General features: G+C 47.2%; 1 protein-coding gene across 3 annotated transcripts in view; it reads left to right on the forward strand.

Annotated features, from left to right (window-relative positions):
• Positions 1-16087, forward strand: part of PCNT (pericentrin) — a 238201-nt gene continuing 222114 nt past the window's right edge. For all 3 annotated transcript variants that reach the window (XM_073577532.1, XM_073577533.1, XM_073577534.1), the window contains exons 1-2: positions 1-154; positions 6871-7047. In XM_073577532.1, coding sequence (XP_073433633.1) covers positions 98-154; positions 6871-7047 — 234 coding nt within the window. In that variant the 5' untranslated portion in view covers positions 1-97. The remainder of the gene's footprint in view (positions 155-6870; positions 7048-16087) is intronic.

Below are 16087 nucleotides of genomic sequence, written 5' to 3' on the forward strand. Positions count from 1 at the left end.
CTAAAACTTTGTAACGACTGTGTATTCTTTTTTGGCGGATGAGGCGGGCGGGTAGCGCCATGTTGGTTCTTCTTATAAGTGACAGTTAGTGCAGAGTATGGAGGGGGCCGAGGACGAGCGGCGGAGCCAGAAGCTGCAGGCTGGCCGGGAGAAGGTGAGGCTGTGCCGGGACGTGGCCGCCGCCTCTGGGCTGCTGTGAGGCCGTGCAGCCTGCGGAGCCTCAGGGGCTTCACTTTGCGCTTTCCACAAACTTTTGTTGCCGCTGCTCCTCTCTCTGCGGTGAAGTCCGGTGGTGGAGACGTCGCTGTAGGATGTGCCGGTGATTGTGCGATCAGATCGTACGATTTCTGAAGACCCGACCCGTCTCGGGATAGTGGCACAGACAGTATTGGGGTTTCTCCCCTGAAGGCGCCTAGGAGCAGCTCCAGGTGTATTTGGGCCCCTGGGTGATGGAGACCGCAGGACCCTTCTTTGCTTTCTCTCTTCCATCTTTATTTTTGAGCAATATGATTGTATCTTTTTATTTTTACAATACTAGTTTTTTTGGGGGAGTGTGTGACCTGAATATATTAATTATGACTTTTTTTTTATATTTCTTTAATTTGTATTTAATGAGTTTTTCTTGCTCTAAAAGTCAAAAGTCCTGATCAGCCGGTGGTGTGAGCGGTCCCCGGGCAGGACGGCACGAGCCGGGACCCGCCACATCGGGATTGGAACATTACTGTTCTTAAATTGATCAAATAACATTAACGATGTCTGTTTTCTTCCTCGGATTGAGAATGCTGTTGTGTGATTGAGCCCTAAGATTGGTGGAGGTGCGACACCTCTCGCCGCCCGCGATCAGCTGTCCTCAGGCAGGCACCAATTGGGCGTGATGCGTCTGGGTACTGTATTGTTTTCAATAGGGGACTCACGTCAAATTATTGAGATGGTGTTTTTTTTTTTTTCCAGCCATAATTTTTTTTTTTTTTTATGGCTTTCCCACAGTAATGCCATAATGCACCGTTAAGATAAGTGACGCATGTCTACAGCGCAGGATACTGACCTGAAGACAGTTGTGGTCATTGTGATTGTATAGTCATAGTAATATATAGAAGTTTCCCCAACTTGCAGGGAACCTGTCAGGTCCTTTTTGTGTATTAATCATCTATCCCCGGTGTGTTTAGTGCTGCAATGTGAATCACTAATATTGATTTCTCGAATAAAAGCTCCCAGTAGATGTGTGTGAGAACACTTTTTTTACGCAAATTGCCTCTTGAGAGAAAGAGGACTTGCACTCTATAGCGCCACCAGTTCGTAGTAGCAATCCTACAAGTCACAATCAACCCTTTAACGAGTCTCGTAATAAGACTTAGGATAAAAGCCAAATCAGAATCTCAATTTGCAGACACGGTGTTTCGGGCTATTGGCCCTCGTCAGTGCAAAGTATGAGATCTGATTTACCCACCTAGCCAAATCAGATCTCATACTTTGCACTGACGAGGGCCAATAGCCCGAAACACCGTGTCTGCAAATTGAGATTCTGATTTGGCTTTTATCCTAAGTCTTATTACGAGACTCGTTAAAGGGTTGATTGTGACTTGTAGGATCGCTACTACCAACAGGTGGCGCTATAGAGTTCAAGTCCTCTTCCTCTCTGAAGAGGCACTTTGCATATTATTTTCCCAGAGGAGCATTGCACGGTGAATAAGCCTCCTTACCTTGACAAGCCAGAGCTGGTATGTCACTCTCCACAAGGAGAAACCTTACCCCTGAGACCTTAACACTTTTTTTTATATCATATCTTTTTTTTAGTTTCAGTCGAAGGGGTGACACTTTTTTTTTTTTTTTCTGCTTCAGTCAGTCATGGTCTTGTTCAAAATTATTCACATCCAACGCGTTGTGTAACTTCCCATCGGCTCCCCGAGCATGCGCACTGAATCGGGGTCTACGTCCCCAGTGTCTTTTCACATGTGTGCGTGCTCTGTAGCTGCTGTGAGTCAGTGGCCACATGATGGTTTGTGAGCGCACACACTACGCGGCACTGTCTTCTTGCTCGCCGCCGCGGAGCTTTCGCACATGTGAATACAACCTGGGGGCATAGACCCACGTTCAGTGCACATGCCCAGGGAGCGGATGACCCCAGAAGCAGGATGAACACAGTGCCATTAGAAGGGCGGATAAGGTACCCACGCAAGAGCACGGCGCATGCACACGATTATGGTGCCGCAACTGCACCGCACAGGTCAGTGTAACGTGCATGAGGGGGGAGGTGGTAATGTAAGGAAGAGAGGAGGCAGGATTTCTTCATGCACCGCACGCCACGGAACCTGGAAGAAATCATTAACGTAAAACATTATAACCGCGTTTCTCAGCATCTAGACCACAGCTATGAGGCAGACAGGTAAGACTGGTTAAACCATTCTATTACCTGTATGCCCATAGTAAAAGCTCAGTCTTCCAGGGGGTGACAAATTCCTTTAAAACCTTTGGATTTTAATCATTCGGAGTAATTAGTTGCAGATATTCCAGATGCAACACATGATGATCCGCCATCGCTCCAAGAGTTGGACAACACTAAGGCTGTGTGCACACGCTGCGGATTGTGGTGCGGATTTTGTAAAATCCGCAGGTGAAACCGCGGATTGCTCTGCGGTTTTGCCCTGTGGTTTTTCATCTCCTCAAAGGAGGAGATGGCAAACCGCAGCAGAATCCGCAGAAAGAATTGACATGTCAATTCTTTCTGCGGATTGAAAACCGCAGATAATCCGCGCGGAAAATTCCGCACCGTCTGCACTGCGGTTTTTGATTCCCATAGGGAATCATGGTACTGTACACCTCAGCAGAAACTGCTGTGGGTCCTCAGCGGCCAAATCCGCTGCGGAACCACAGCAAAATCCGCAGCGTGTGCACACAGCCTAATGAACCAAGGGACGTGCAGGTGTAATGTGCGTTGTGCAGTAGGATAATGCCTGTGAGGCTGTGTGCACACGCTGCGGTTCCGCAGCGGTTTTGGCCGCTGCGTACCCGCAGCAGTTTCTGCTGCGGTGTACAGTACAATGATTCCCTATGGGAATCAAAAACCACAGTGCAGACGGTGCGGAATTTTCCGCGCGGATTATCTGCGGTTTTCAATCCGCAGAAAGAATTGACATGTCAATTCTTTCTGCGGATTCTCCTGCGGCAAAACCGCAGAGCAATCCGCAGGTCTTTTGACCTGCGGCTTCACCTGCGGATTGTACAAAATCCGCGCGGATGAATCCGCACCTTTTCCGCAGCGTGTGCACACAGCCTTATTGAGTTGTCTTTATTATAATATTTATTTATATTTCGCCAACATATTCCGCAGCGCTTTACAGTTTAACAGTTTCAGAACACAAGTCATAAGTAACAACGTTAACAATACAATAACTAAAGCAAAATAAGACGGCCCTGCTCGTGAGAGCTTACAATCTACAATGAGGTGGGGGAGATACACAATGGTAAATGCACACCTGTACTTTGTATTTACAATGAAGGTCCAGCCATCTTGAGGGAGTGAAGGATGGATATAGTGAATGAGCTACACACGCACACTTACACATAGAATGACTTTGATTAGTGAACTTGATAAGCCGCTCTGAACAAATGTGTTTTAAGGGAGCGCCTAAAACTATGCAAATTGTGGTTAGTCCTAATTTCCTGGGGTAGAGCATTCCAGAGGATAGGAGCAGCACGGGAGAAGTCTTGGAGTCGGCAGTACGGATTAGTGCAGAGGTTAGTCGAAAGTCGTTTGCAGAGCGCAGCGATCGGCTAGGCCGATAGACAGAAATGAGGGAGGAGATGTAGGGGGGTGCTGCACTGTGGAGAGCTTTGTGGGTGAGAACAAGTACTTTGAATTGGATCCTATAATGAATGGGCAGCCAGTGTAATGACTGACAAAGAGAGGACACGTCCGAGTACCGATTAGCCAGATGGACAACCCTGACTGCTGCATTAAGTATGGACTGGAGAGGGGATAGTCGAGTGACGGGGAGGCCAATTAATAGAGCGTTGCAGTAATCCAAGCAGGAGTGGATCAATCAGGGCTGTGGAGTCGGTAAGCCAAACCTGCGACTCCGACTCCTCAATTTCCCTTACACCGACTCCGACTCCCACACATATTGCTTATATTTAAGTGAAAAATTTATTGTAGTACAATGTGAACCTCAGACATTTAATCATTTTTATGATCCAATAATCAAGATATTTAGATAGAACAGAATATATATTGGTGTACTACCCGGTTTTCATTCTTTTTGGTACAGATACGATATGGATAGACAGATATGGATAAATGGATAGATAGAGCAGTTTTCTAATCTGCTTTTGCTATTGAGAACATTATCTATGAGCTCAAAAACCTTTCAGGTGATGCAGTTTTTTAAAAAGATGATCAACTTTTGCAGCTGAAAAACGTATCCTCAAAAAACGCAGGAAAAATGCTGTGTGTGAATGTAGCCTTAGATCAGGAATATAACAGCCATTTATAGGACATTTCATAACTTTCCCAAACTCCTATGAATAAATATTCAGCACATCCTGCATTGAATTACTGTACCCAATTTATTATATATTTTCGGAGTCGGTCCATTTTATACCGACTCCAATTCCGACTCCACCAAAATGAGCACTGACTCCGACTCCACGACTCCGACTCCGACTCCACAGCCCTGGGATCAATGCTACAGTGAGGGTTTTTGTTGTTTCCATGGTGAGAGAAGGGCGGATTCTAGAGATGTTCTTCAGGTGTAAGCGGCAAGAGATTGTATATGGGATGTGAAGGAGAGATTGGTGTCAAACATAACGCCTAGACAGCACGCCTGCTGCCGGGGTGTTATTGTGGTACCACCCACGGAGAGGGAAATGTCCGATTTAGGGAAGTTAGTAGACGGCGGGAGCAGAAGAAGTTCAGTTTTGGAGAGGTTGAGTTTCAGAGTGGACATGATATTGCAGTGTAATAAAATACCGTGTTTTTCGGATTATAAGACGCATCCCAAGTTTTGAGGAGAAAAATAGGAATTTTTTTTTTTTTTTTTAAATAAAATGATGGTGCTTCTTATAATCCATGCGTCTTATTGCTTACCGGGGGTGGTGGCTGCGGTGAAGCAGGGTTCCAGGGTCACTGCTGGAGGAGGCAGGAGTGGGGTGATGCCATAGGCTAGGATGAGGGGGTACTGGGGGTGTCCGGTGCTGCGGGGGCTCTGCCGAGATTTTGAGATAGGCCAGTGCCCCCCGCAGTTCTATGGTTTTCTCTGCGGTTGACTCTGTGTAAATGGCCACCGGGGGGGCGGCACATGCGCAGATGGAGATCTCGGCACCAAGATCTTGGATGAGCTCTCAGCGCTGAAATCTCATCTCCCGAGATCTTGGTGCTGAGATCTCCATCTTCTCATGCGCCACCCATGGAACTGCGGGGGGCTCTAGCCTTGCACAAAATCTCGGCAGAGCCTCCGCAGCACTGCCGGACGCCCCCTCATCCTAGCCTGCGGCCTGTAGCAATGGTACTGGTAAGGTATATCCGCATTATAAGACGGACCCCCATTTTCCCCCAAAAAAAATTTGTCCGTCTTCGAAACGGAAAAATGCTGTGCCCATTTTTATTTTTTGCCCGTGTGTCCTTTCCTTGGCAGCAGCCAACAATCGTATGGACGCCTATGGCTCTTCTTTTCCGATCTATTCCTCATAGTGACATTGCAAACAAAGTCTACCGTGCAGCAGATGGTCTTTGTTTTTTTTGGGTGTGCATTCTGTCTCTTTGTATATGAAATTCTATTGCATTTCTCTGTATATAAAGTACGGGAAATGGTAAGCAGGTGCATACTGACCAGATGGGCTGGAAGAACAAACCTTTTTTTCGGGCACCGTCAGGTCCTTGGGGAACATTAAAGTTTACATCCGGAATATCTTCCAAGATAGAGGGACTGCACAGACACAAAAGGAAAAGTGAAAAGGTGTATTCTTTGTGTACCTCCCCGCCGCTCCGTGAAAGTGCAGTGTGCACATAGCTGTACATTTGGTGCATTTTGCACAAACTTACGGTAGTTGTCTTACTTGAATAATTGTAATCGCTTTTTTCAGACCAATAATAACATAAAAGTATCTGTTTTAGACTCGAAGTGTCCCTCTTCTAGACGTTTGGGAAAAGTGCTTAGTGAGGCCATATCCAGTGTCCGAGAGCCATGTATCTCGAAACGCGTATGGATTGATCTGTTACACACACCACCCCTCTTTATTGCTTTGTTGTCTGAGATGCCCATTTTTTCCAGCACTTTTATTTGTAAAGGATTTTTGATAAAGATTTTATTTATTTATTTTTTTTTATATTTTTCCGGTGTTGAGCTATAATATTTTTTTTTCTTTAAAGCAATAAAAACTGCATGGAACATTTATACATCGCTGTCTTTATATTATATTTTATACTTTATATTTTTCTGTTGTAATGAGAATTATATTATATAACTTTTTTTTTTTTTTTTTGTATGTTCTCTATAGCCCCCCCCCCCCCCCCGCTTTATTTCCAAGCTCTTGTCTGATTTCTGCTAGCCATGTTGGTGTATTATTGAGGCCGGTGTTCACCTAAATCCCTAATCCATTGCAATCTTCTTATGCCTTATGTGTAGTGATGCATTCCAGGTTACCTTATGTGATTTGTAGCTTCTGCTCACTCTTTGGGCGTTTCTCAGTAGTCCTCCTTGAATGACACATGCTGATGGGCAATGTCATTCTGAAGACTGAGGCCAGTGCCCAGGGTTTTTTTTTTTTTTTCTTACACCCATTTACGCTTCATATGAAAGCCATGACCGTTTTGTGGCCATGTTGCCTTTTCCTCACTTACCTTTCGCTCTACCTGTCCTTTACGTTCCTTTGCAGCTTGCTCACTTCAGACAGCGCAAAACAAAAGGGGAAAGCTCCAAGGCGCAGAAAAAGCAGCAGAAGAGGAAGAGTAAAGCCGTCCACACGAATGACGTTTCGAACGAGGACACGTTTGGCAAAGTAGATTATGCAAAAACTGATCCAGTGATGGAGGCTGAAGATGTCACGTCAGAGGTAAGGGTTGTATTTGGGGTTAAAAATAATTTTTGCAATTGTTTAAAATTTTTCCACTGTCTAGATTTTAAGAGTCTTTTCGTTTCTCTGTACATTCAACTTTAATGTGGCCTCTGATCATAAATCAGCTTGGAGGAGCTCCAAAAGAGGCAGATGAGTTCCAAACTCTCCCATCAGATGGAGCTCGCTGATGGATCCTCATTTGAACCACTACTCCAGGGTGTGTTTTTTTTTTTTTTTTTTTTTTTTTTTTTTTTTAAATTGCCTCACTAAATTCCCTGACCCTAGTATTGCATTCACCAGTCGAAGGCTTCGGTGGTTATCGATGCCGCTCCTGTCCCACCTCCCCATCTTGTGACTTCAGCTTCTGACTGACCGGAAGTCAGAGGTAACAGTCACAAGCTCTCAGTGTAGGTCTACGAGATCCTCTTTCTGGCACTCATAGACTTACGCTGAGTTGTGACTTCCAGCTCACCCAGCAAACACTGAAGTGATCCGACAGGTCACAACCTGCAGAAGGTGGAACGGGTGCTGTTAAAAAATGAAGATGGTAGCTGGTAAGTGTACGAGTATGTGCACACGTTAAGTATTTGGTGCAGAAATTTCAGCATCTCTTAACCTCTTCACGACCGCCCACAGTAGATAAACGTTGGCGCTTGCTGGGCTTTGTGCAGCGCCGACGTTTATCTACTGTCGGCGGTTTTGTGCCCCCCGGGACCCCCACATACCTTCCAACGCGGGGATCCCGGTGCGCAATGCATGCTGGGACCCCCGACGTCATCGAGACCTGATTGGTTCAGGTCCCGATGACGTCAGTGTCACAGCAGCCAATGGGAGCGATCGCTGGGAAAGCTGCTTGTTTCCCGGCGATCTCCCTCATTATAATGCGGCTTCTCCCTCTGATCTCACTGACAGCTGATCAGAGGTGAAGCAGCGTTATTGTGTGACTAGATCGCTGCCTGGCACAGCTGTGCCAGGCAGCGATCTTGTCACACAGTAACGCTGCTTCACCTCTGATCATCTGTCATTGTGAGATCAGAGGAGAAGTCGCGTTATTATGTGCCAGGCAGCGATCTTGTCACATAGTAACGCTGCTTCTCCTCTGATCTCACACTGACAGATGATCAGAGGTGAAGTGGCGTTACTATGAGTCAGATCGCAGTGCAGCGATCTTGTGACAAAAATAAAAAAAAAGTTAAAAAAAATTAAAAAAAAAAAAATGCAGGGGCTAGGGTTAAGGCCCCGTCACACTAAGCGACTTACCAGCGATCCCGACACCGATATCAAGGTGTCAGGATCGCTAGTAAGTCGCTATGTGATCGCTGGTGAGCTGTCACACAGACAGCTTCACCAGCGATCAGCACAGCGATGCCGAGCGCCCGGCATCGCTGGCCATCCTGTAAAAAATAGAATCAAAATAAAAAATATAGTTATTCTCACCTTCCGACGTCCCGTTCAGCCATCCTGCCTCTCTCCACGCTCCGGTCCCAGTGATCCTTTGCACGAATGACCGCGAGATGTCACAGTCTCGCGGGATAACAAAGTCTCGCGGTCATTCGTGCAAAGGATCACTGGGACCGGAGCGTGGAGAGAGGCAGGATGGCTGAACGGGACATTGGAAGGTGAGAATAACTATATTTTTTTATTTTTTTTATTATTTTTTACACCTGATCGCTGGTCTCCTGCCTGTCACACACAGCGATGCGTGCTGGCCAGCGGGAGACCAGCGACCAAAGAAATGTCCAGAGATTTCTTTCAGCGATACCGGCAGGGGGGCCGCTCGCTGATCGCTGTCACACATAGCGATCTCGCTGGTGAGATCGCTGTTACGTCACAAAAGTTGTGACTCAGCAGCGATCTCGCTACCGAGATTGCTTAGTGAGACGGGGCCTTTAGGGTTAGGGCTAGGGTTAGGGCTAGGGCTAGGGTTAGGGCTAGGGCTGGGATTAAGGTTATGGGTGTGTTGGTGTTAGGTTTGTGGTTAGGGTTATGGTTAGGGCTGAGATTAGGGTTAGGGGTGTGTTAGGGTTAGGGTTGGAATTAGAATTGGGGGTTTCCACTGTTTAGGTACATCAGGGGCTCTGTAAATGCAATATGACGCCCACAGACCATTCCATCAAAGTCTGCATTTCAGAACGTCACTACTTCCCTTCCGAGCCCCACCGTGTGCCCAAACAGTAGTTTTCTCCAACATATGGCATACCAGCGTACTCAGGACAAATTGGACAACAACTTTTAGGGTCCAATTTCTCCTGTTACCCTTGTGAAAATAAAAATTGGGGGCTAAAAGATCATTTTTGTGGAAAAAAAAATGATTTTTTTATTTTCACGCCTCTACATTATAAACTTTACTGAAACACTTGGGGGTTCAAAGTGCTCACCACACATCTATATAAGTTCCTTGGGGGGTCTAGTTTCCAAAATGGGGTCACTTGTGGGGGGTTGCCACTGTTTAGGTACATCAGGGGCTCTGCAAACGCGACATGACACCCGCAGATCATTCCATCAAAGTCTGCATTTCAGAACGTCACTACTTCCCTTCCGAGCCCCACCGTGTGCCCAAACAGTAGTTTTCTCCAACATATGGTGTACCAGCGTACTCAGGACAAATTGGACAACAACTCTTAGGGTCCAATTTCTCCTGTTACCCTTGTGAAAATAAAAATTGGGGGCTAAAAGATCATTTTTGTGGAAAAAAAAAATGATTTTTTTTTATTTTCATGCCTCTACATTATAAACTTTAGTGAAACACTTGGGGGTTCAAAGTGCTCACCACACATCTAGATAAGTCCCTGGGGGGGTCTAATTTCCAAAATGGGGTCACTTGTGGGGGGTTTCCACTGTTTAGGTACATCAGGGGCTCTCCAAATGCGACATGGCATCCGATCTCAATTCCAGCCAATTCTGCATTGAAAAAGTCAAACGGCACTCCTTCCGTTCTGAGCTCTGCCGTGTGCTCAAACAGTGGTTTAGCCCCACATACGGGGTATTGGCGTATTCGGGAGAAATTGCACAAAAAATTTAGTGGTTCATTTTCTCTTTTTACACTTGTGAAAATAAAAAAAATGGTTTTGAAGTAAAATGTTTGTTAAAAAAGTGAAATGTTTATTTTTTCCTTCCATATTCCATTCATTCATGTGAAGCACCTGAAGGGTTAATAAACTTCTTGAATGTGGTTTTGAGTACATTGAGAGGTGCAGTTTTTAGAATGGTGTCAATTTGGGTATTTTCTGTCATATTGACCCCCCAAACTCACTTCAAATGTGAGGTGGTCCCTAAAAAAAGTGGTGTTGCAAATTTTGTTGTAAAAATGAGAAATCGCTGGTCAACTTTTAACCCTTATAACTTCCTAAAAAAAAAATTATGTTTCCAAAATTGTGCAGATGTTAAGTAGACTTGTGGGAAATGTTATTTATTAACTATTTTGTGCGATATCACTCTCTGATTTAAGGGCATAAAAATTAAAAGTTTGAAAATTGCAAAATTTTCTAAATTTTTGCCAAATTTTTATTTTTTTAACAAATAAGTGCAGATCATATCTAAAAATTTTTACCACCATCATGAAGTACAATATGTCATGAGAAAACAATGTCAGAATCAGTAGGATCCGTTGAAGCGTTCTAGAGTTATGACCTCATAAAGTGACACTGGTCAGAATTGAAAAAATTGGCCCGGTCACGAAGGCAAAAACGGGCTCGGGTGCGAAGGGGTTAATAGGAAAAAGCACAGCGTAAAATATGTGTTCTTGGTGCATATTTGGAGCAGAGTCATCCCCCCCACTCATTAGTATCAGCTAAAACTGCAGCAAATAAGCTGAAAGAATTAACTTGCAAATTTATATATGCTCCAAATCTGCAAGGTAAAAATAAGCAATGTGTGCATGAGACTACAGGATTCTCATTAATTTTACAAACATCAGGAAACCCTTCAGGAAAATTGCAAAGAACCAAAACGTGTGCACAGACCCTTAGGCTATGTGCGTGCATTGAGGATTTGCTTGCAGAAATTTCTGCATCTCTTGGCAGGAAAAAAAAAACGTGACGTTTTGCTGTTTTTAATGCATTTTTGTGCAGCAATGAATGCTTTTTTTTTTTTTTTTTTTTATCTAAATGAAGACATTTAAAAATAATTTTTTTTTAATGTAATTTCTTTATTCAACATCACCTTTTTCATGCTGATGCAGTAGCATCAGAATAATGGGATTAAGGCTTGGTGTCAGCAGCTGTCATGGACACCAAGCCCTAGGCTTAGGCCTTATACCCATCGGCGATTAAAAAAAAAAGGTCCGATTTCTGGACTGGAAAAAAGGGTGGAGTGTCATGCGCTCTCTATGCAATTTCCCCCCCCCCGCCAATATTTTTCTACAGTCATTTACAGGACCATTTACAGTGTTCTATACCACAGAATGGTGATGTATCCGTTAAAACTAATGGGAAACAGATGGTCCGTTTTTTTAATCGCCCCCATTGACTTCTATTGGCCAAAATCGCTGCAAATCGCAGCATGCTGCGATTTTTTTTTTTTCTTTTTTTTTTTTTTTTTTTTTTTTTTTCTCCCCTTCTTCCCCTCTTCTCAGACCGATTTTGGCTGAGAAAAAAATCGCAAGTGAGATGTCACCCATTCACTAACATGGGTCAGAGTGCAATCCGATTAAAAATCGGATTGCAATCATCCAATTTTATCGCCAGTGAGTATGAGGCCTTAGTAATGAAATGGTGTCAACCCGACACCCTCATTACTAAGCCAATGATTAAAGGGAATCTGTCACCCATATTTAGTGATATCATGTAAAGATATCACTAAATTGTGCGTCCCATAAGGATTCTAGTCGGGGCTTTGACTCCCCCCGACCCCGCACCTTTGAGGCATAAATACCTTTCTTTATCGCCTTATTGGGGGACACAGAATACCATGGGTGTATGCTGCTGCTGCTAGGAGGCTGACACTATGCAAAAACAATGAAATTAGCTCCTCCCCGGCAGTATACACCCACCGACAGGCACCAAGCACCTCAGTTTGTGCTTAGTGTCTGTAGGAGGCGGACCGGGATCTCCCCAGATCCGCAGTTTTAATCCAATTTTCCTTTCAGGTTTAGTTTGAACTTTTTAATTTTTCCCTCTTTTTTCTCTTTTAGGTTCTTTTCCATCGGGAAACAGGGTATAGTTATCACCCTGATTTCCTATATCATGCGGCTGAGCGAGCAGTGTGGTGTCACCCACATCGCAACTCTCAGTACCGCAGGCAGGACTTTTTCCTTATCACCTTCTGGTGATAAGGGTTACGGACAGGTGGCTGGTCCTTGCCGATTCCCCCTCCTCACGCCTTTCTCGGGACAGGGCTGAGAGGAAGACGGCGATCGCAGGTGTTTCAAGCCGTCTTCTGCAGGATGCGGGTACAGAGGACTCCTTCCCCTCCCAGCGGCCTGCCGTTTCCCCGTGGGCCCCTGTGGTCATCCTCTTCTGGGACGTCAGGTAAGTGCCTGTACGTTCCCTCCAGCCCCGCATAAGCTCCAGTGACATGGGAGAAGAAGGGACCTGGTTTTGCAGTTCCACAAGTTTAAATCTCCCGCCCTTTTCTGCCTGTCGCGCGCTCAGTGCTTGCCTTCCTTCACTTTCCCTGCTCTAGCCAGGGAGTCTACGGGGATCCCCTCACTCACCGCAGCGTCAGGACCCTGTCAGATCATCCTTAGCGCGGTATGTCGGGCATGGGGCTGCGGCGCCGTCACTGTGGGAGGCACTTTCACTTTCCCCTCAGCACGGGGAATTCCTCTGCTCTCCCTCCTCCCTTCCTGAGCGTGCTCTTTTCAGCACGCCCTTTCTAGCCCATCACAGGGCTTCTTTCTCTCTTGGATGCCAGCCCCCTCTTCTGACATGCCCTCCCCAGGCGCTATTAACCAATCACGACGCGGCCGCTAAGCTCCGCCCCATCTCCCAGCACAGCGTTTCCTGATGCCTGAACCACTCTTTCCTGCGCTGCTTGGGGGACACCTCGGCGTTTTTCTTCTGCTGCTCACAGAATCTCGGTAGGCTCGGCTCTGGGACAGGGATTAGCTCCCCTCGGCAGTTATTCCCTAATATCTGCAGCCAATCAGTGCAGTTTACTTATGCCCAACCATTCAGGGGATCTCTGCTTCAGGCCCACCGCTACCTATTACGCCTGTGCGCGCTGTAAAAAGAAGTGGGCATTGGGTCAGTCGTCCCCATTCTGCCCCCCCTGCAGTCCTTCAAATATGTCAGCATCTCAGGAACGCACAGAGTCCCGGGCGGAGGGCGCTCTTCCCTCCTCTCTCCCCCCGGAGTGGGCCGTTACAATGTCAGTCTGTTTCTGACTTGACAAAAGTATCACAGTCGCTGGTCCAGGTCTTAGAACGATTACCTCAGCTATCCTCAGCCACCTCTGCTCCGACCACCTCTCGGGGTGAGTCGTCCGCACCTGACCGCGACCTTCAGAGAGACAGACAGGGCAGGACTTCTAGGAAGCGGGCTCTGTCCACTTCGTCTTCGGGCTCGCAGGGCCCTTCTGCGCCCAGGCCTCCTTCTCCTTCCTCGGATGACAATCTTCAATCAGGCGAGGATTCTCATTCGGAAGCTAGCTCAGAGGGGAACAGCGTTTCTAAAACGCGGGACATGGTTGATAGTCTTATTGCAGCTATCTTCCAAACACTAAAACTTAAACAGGATGAGGCTCCAACTCAGGAAAGCTCTGTTCTCCTTAGACGAGCCAGACCTCCGTCTCGAACCTTTCCCAATCACGACGATTTCGACACTACCTTATCCAACACTGGGAGCGCCCTGAGCAACGTTTCTCAGGCCGCAAGTACTTGGACTTTCTGTACCCCTTTGACGCAGAACTGCTCTCAAAGTGGTCCAAGGCTCCCGAGGTAGATCCTCCAGTTTCCCGGATAGCCTCAAAAACGGTGCTCTCTCTGCCAGACGGGGCATCGCTCAAAGATCCTACTGACAGGCAGACTTAGCCAGAGATTCAATCTTTGAGGCATCTGGCGCCTCTCTCTGCCCTATTTTTGCAGCCGCCTGGGTGGCGAAGGTCATTTCCGCTTGGGCAAAAATTCTTCGCAGAGGCATCTTAGCGTCAGCTCCTCAAGACGAGTTGGCAGATCTTGCAGATCAGATTAACCAGGCGGGAAAATACCTTTTGGCCGCCTCCTTGGACGCGGCCGGCTGCGTAGCAAGGGCTAACAGCAACATAGTAGCTGTACGCCAAGTCCTTTGGCTAAAGTCATGGAATGCGGACACTACTTCGAAAAAGTCGCTTACCAATCTGCCATTCCATGGCTCTAGGCTCTTTGGAGCAAAGCTGGATCAGATAATTGCCGATGCCACTGGAGGTAAAAGTACTTCGCTTCCCCAGTCTCGACCAAAACGTCCTTTCAACAGAAGGGGGTTTCGACCGTTCAGGCCCTTTCGTCCCTTCTCTGCCACGGAGAGAGCCACTCAACAGGATCGGCCGCCTGCCACCAGGGAGCGGGATCAGAGGAAACCTTCCTACAAACCTGCTCCTCGCTGGAGATCTAGAGGTCAATATTCCAGATCTGCAGGAGCCAATTCCGGCAGATTTTCTTCTAAGTGACGGGTCACCCCCACCTGGAATTTCTTCCAGGGTGGGAGGCAGACTTTCCTTTTTCGCGGATGCTTGGCTGTCCGTTGTCGACGACGCTTGGGTCAGAGAACTCGTCGCGTCCGGTTACAAAATCGAATTTGCTTCACTCCCGAACAGACGGTTTTTCCGGTCTCGGCCTCCGCGACAGCGGACCCAGATTCCGGGTTTTCTGCAGGCCATTTCCTCCCTTCTTTCCGCCGGAGTCATTGTTCCCGTTCCCTCAAACGAACGGTTTTCCGGGTTCTACTCCAATCTCTTTGTGGTCCCGAAGAAAGACGGCTCTCTTCGTCCTATTCTGGACCTAAAATTGCTCAATCGCCACGTGAAGATTCTTCATTTCAAAATGGAGTCTCTTCGGTCGGTGATTGCTTCCATGGAGCCCGGGGAATTTCTCTGCTCGGTGGACATTCGGGATGCCTATCTGCACATTCCAATTTGTGTGCAACACCAGAAGTATCTTCGATTTGCGTTTCAGGGACGCCACTTTCAGTTCACAGCTCTTCCTTTCGGCCTGGCTTCAGCGCCCCGGGTTTTCACGAAGGTGATGGCGACCGTCATGGCCATCCTTCGCTCCAGAGGGATCCTCATCATCCCTTATCTGGACGATCTTTTGATCAAGGGTTCGTCTCGCCAGGACTGTCTCCGGAGCCTTCAGATAACCCTGGACACTCTCAGCCGCCTAGGTTGGCTGGTCAACAAGGAGAAGTCCATTCTGATCCCCACCCAGCGTCTGACCTTTCTTGGTATGGAATTCGACACGGAGCTAGCCCGTGTTTTTCTTCCAAAGGAAAAATTTACATCTCTGTCCAAGGGCATCAGAACTCTCAAGAGGCTTGCTCCCATTCCCATTCGGTTCTGCATGAAGGTCCTAGGGAAGATGGTGGCCTCCATGGAAGCAGTGCCCTTTGCACAGTTTCATCTTCGCCCCCTCCAGCTGTCTCTGCTTTCAGCCTGGGACAAGACCACGATGTCCTTGGACCGTCCTATTCGGCTTCCTCTCAGAGTGAGGCAGTCTCTCACTTGGTGGCTACGGCCAGCGTCAGTTCTCCAAGGGAGGTCATTCCTTCCGCCTCAGTGGCAAATCATCACCACAGATGCGAGCCTTCTAGGATGGGGAGCTGTGTTCCATCAGAAAGCGGCCCAAGGCCGCTGGAAGCCACAGGAATCTCTCCTCCCAATCAATCTTTTGGAGATCAGGGCTATTTTCCTGGCCCTTCTTCATTGGCAACCCCTCCTCTCCGGCAAGCCGGTCCGGATTCAGTCGGACAACGCCACGGCCGTGGCGTACATCAACCATCAGGGGGGCACGCGCAGCAAACAAGTAATGTCAGAAGTGGCCAAGATAATACGCTGGGCAGAACGTTACGTTCCGACAATCTCCGCCGTCCATATTCCAGGGGTGGAAAATTGGGCAGCCGACTTT

This window comes from Dendrobates tinctorius, unplaced genomic scaffold (assembly GCF_039654945.1).
Source record: "Dendrobates tinctorius isolate UK_male_01 unplaced genomic scaffold, ASM3965494v1 ptg000056l, whole genome shotgun sequence".
In the NCBI taxonomy this organism is placed as follows: domain Eukaryota; kingdom Metazoa; phylum Chordata; class Amphibia; order Anura; family Dendrobatidae; genus Dendrobates; species Dendrobates tinctorius.